The sequence below is a fragment of the Ceratosolen solmsi genome, unplaced genomic scaffold (genome assembly GCF_000503995.2).
Source record: "Ceratosolen solmsi marchali unplaced genomic scaffold, CerSol_1.0 scaffold29, whole genome shotgun sequence".
Classification (NCBI taxonomy): domain Eukaryota; kingdom Metazoa; phylum Arthropoda; class Insecta; order Hymenoptera; family Agaonidae; genus Ceratosolen; species Ceratosolen solmsi.
Window position 1 is genome coordinate 2,097,607 of NW_011948417.1, and position 1,700 is coordinate 2,099,306.

Consider the following 1,700-nt stretch of genomic DNA (forward strand, 5'->3'; position numbering starts at 1 on the left):
TTGTACATAATAAATTTATATCTCTTTTTCTATTTATTATTTATCACATACATCAATTTGTGGAATTTTTGGTCGATTGTATGAGGGTGGTGGGAGATAAGTTGATGGTGGTGCATGATAAATCGGCTTTGAGAGCTTCACATATTGTGGCTCGTTGTGATAATATTTATTAAACGATTGGATTGGATATTTATGCTCAGGAGCATAAACCACTCCTATTTTTGGTGAATGCTCGTGTTGATATGGTGGACAGTCAATTGGTGCTGACACGGGTTTGATGAGATTATTTTGATATTTAGGCACGTGATTGTAAGTGGTCTTTTGGTATTGAGGTAAGTAAGTTTGTGCTGGTTTTTGAAGAGTGACTTTTGGTTGCCAGTCGGAAAGTTGCCAATTCGAGGCCTGCCATCCATGTGCTGACTTGGACCATCCAATAGATGCTGCGGGCCATTGATTAGTAACAGGCTTCGACCATCCAGTAGATGATATGGCCCAAGGGTTAGACAACATAGGCCAGTCGTTATTCTTTGAAGCAGAACTTTGTTGCCAGGGATTCGATGACTGCCAACTCTAAAAAGCCAATTTTTTTTTATAATAATACCTATTAATAAGCAACATAATCATTTATGACTAATGATTAAATAAATCGATACTTTTTTGTAACGTATACTTTATATAAGTACGTATTCAATTATTATTTTCCTAATAATTTTGTATACGAATTAAATAGAATCAAATTAAATAATGTCGTACGATAAGAACAACTTAATTATTAATTTTATTAAAAGTTATATTTATATTTGACTATGCCTATTTATGATTGTAAGCTCTGAGATTGTTATAAAAGAATTCAATATTCTTTATTTGGAAGTAAATTAATTAAATACTAAAGTCAAATAATTATTCATCATTTAATAATATAATGTATTTAATTAAAATTCGTATTTATTCGGTGAATAATAAAATCAAATAATAATAATACAAGATATTTTATTGCGTGTTTATATTGAAAATACACGCACTTGCATAAAATAACGAAGCTATATAAAATAAATTTATTCATATTTTATATTTATAACATGAGCATTTTGAATTTTCACATACGATATATTTTATAATATTTAAAATTTACATGTTACATTTGAAAATTTTATTTGATAGTATTTTTTATTTAATATATGTTACTAATATTCACAATTTATTTATTTACAAGTCTTACCGATTGATAAACAGGCTTGACAGGGTAAGTCGGTTGTTGAATAAACTGGACTTTGGGTTTTTGCGTTATTTGCCAAATTTTATTTTGAGGCCAATACGGTGGACACGGAGTCGTTTGTGTGGGCCAGGAATGTCTCTTGATTTTTGACAATGGCGATTCTATCATCGAAATACTGTCCATATTTTTCGGTATCATGTCTTTTGACATGTTTGTTTCTATTTGCGATTCTGCGTAAACGCTTCCGAAATACAGAAATAATAATACCTGGAAGCATGTTATTATAGAATAACAATACTACAGCATTATACTATTAATATTTTCACGAGTTAAAGGGAAATATAATTTTATATTATTATTTATAATAATTACGTAATAAGCATTTTGAAATTTTTCTTTATTTCGTTTTAATACATTATCGTTCATTTTAATAGGTACTCTTTTGGAATCCATAAATTCTATCAATTATAGGATAGTTTGATTG

At 28.9% G+C, this 1,700-nt stretch overlaps 1 protein-coding gene across 1 annotated transcript; it reads right to left on the minus strand.

Annotated features, from left to right (window-relative positions):
- Positions 1 to 1,493, minus strand: LOC105359616 (uncharacterized). The gene is made up of 2 exons (XM_011496243.1): positions 1,220 to 1,493; positions 1 to 570 (listed from the first exon to the last, which is right to left on the minus strand). Exons 1-2 carry the CDS (start codon positions 1,424 to 1,426, stop codon positions 37 to 39), a joined length of 741 nt encoding a protein of 246 aa, XP_011494545.1. The 5' UTR covers positions 1,427 to 1,493; the 3' UTR covers positions 1 to 36.
- Positions 1,494 to 1,700: the final 207 nt, after the last annotated feature.

Excerpts from the sequence above, each read along its gene's own strand:
- LOC105359616 (XM_011496243.1), bottom strand. The coding sequence starts at position 1,426 with ATGTCAAAAGACATGATACCGAAAAATATGGACAGTATTTCGATGATA. Across the intron at positions 571-1,219 it reads TCAAGCCTGTTTATCAATCG|AGTTGGCAGTCATCGAATCC; the intron begins GTAAGACTTGTA and ends TTGGCTTTTTAG.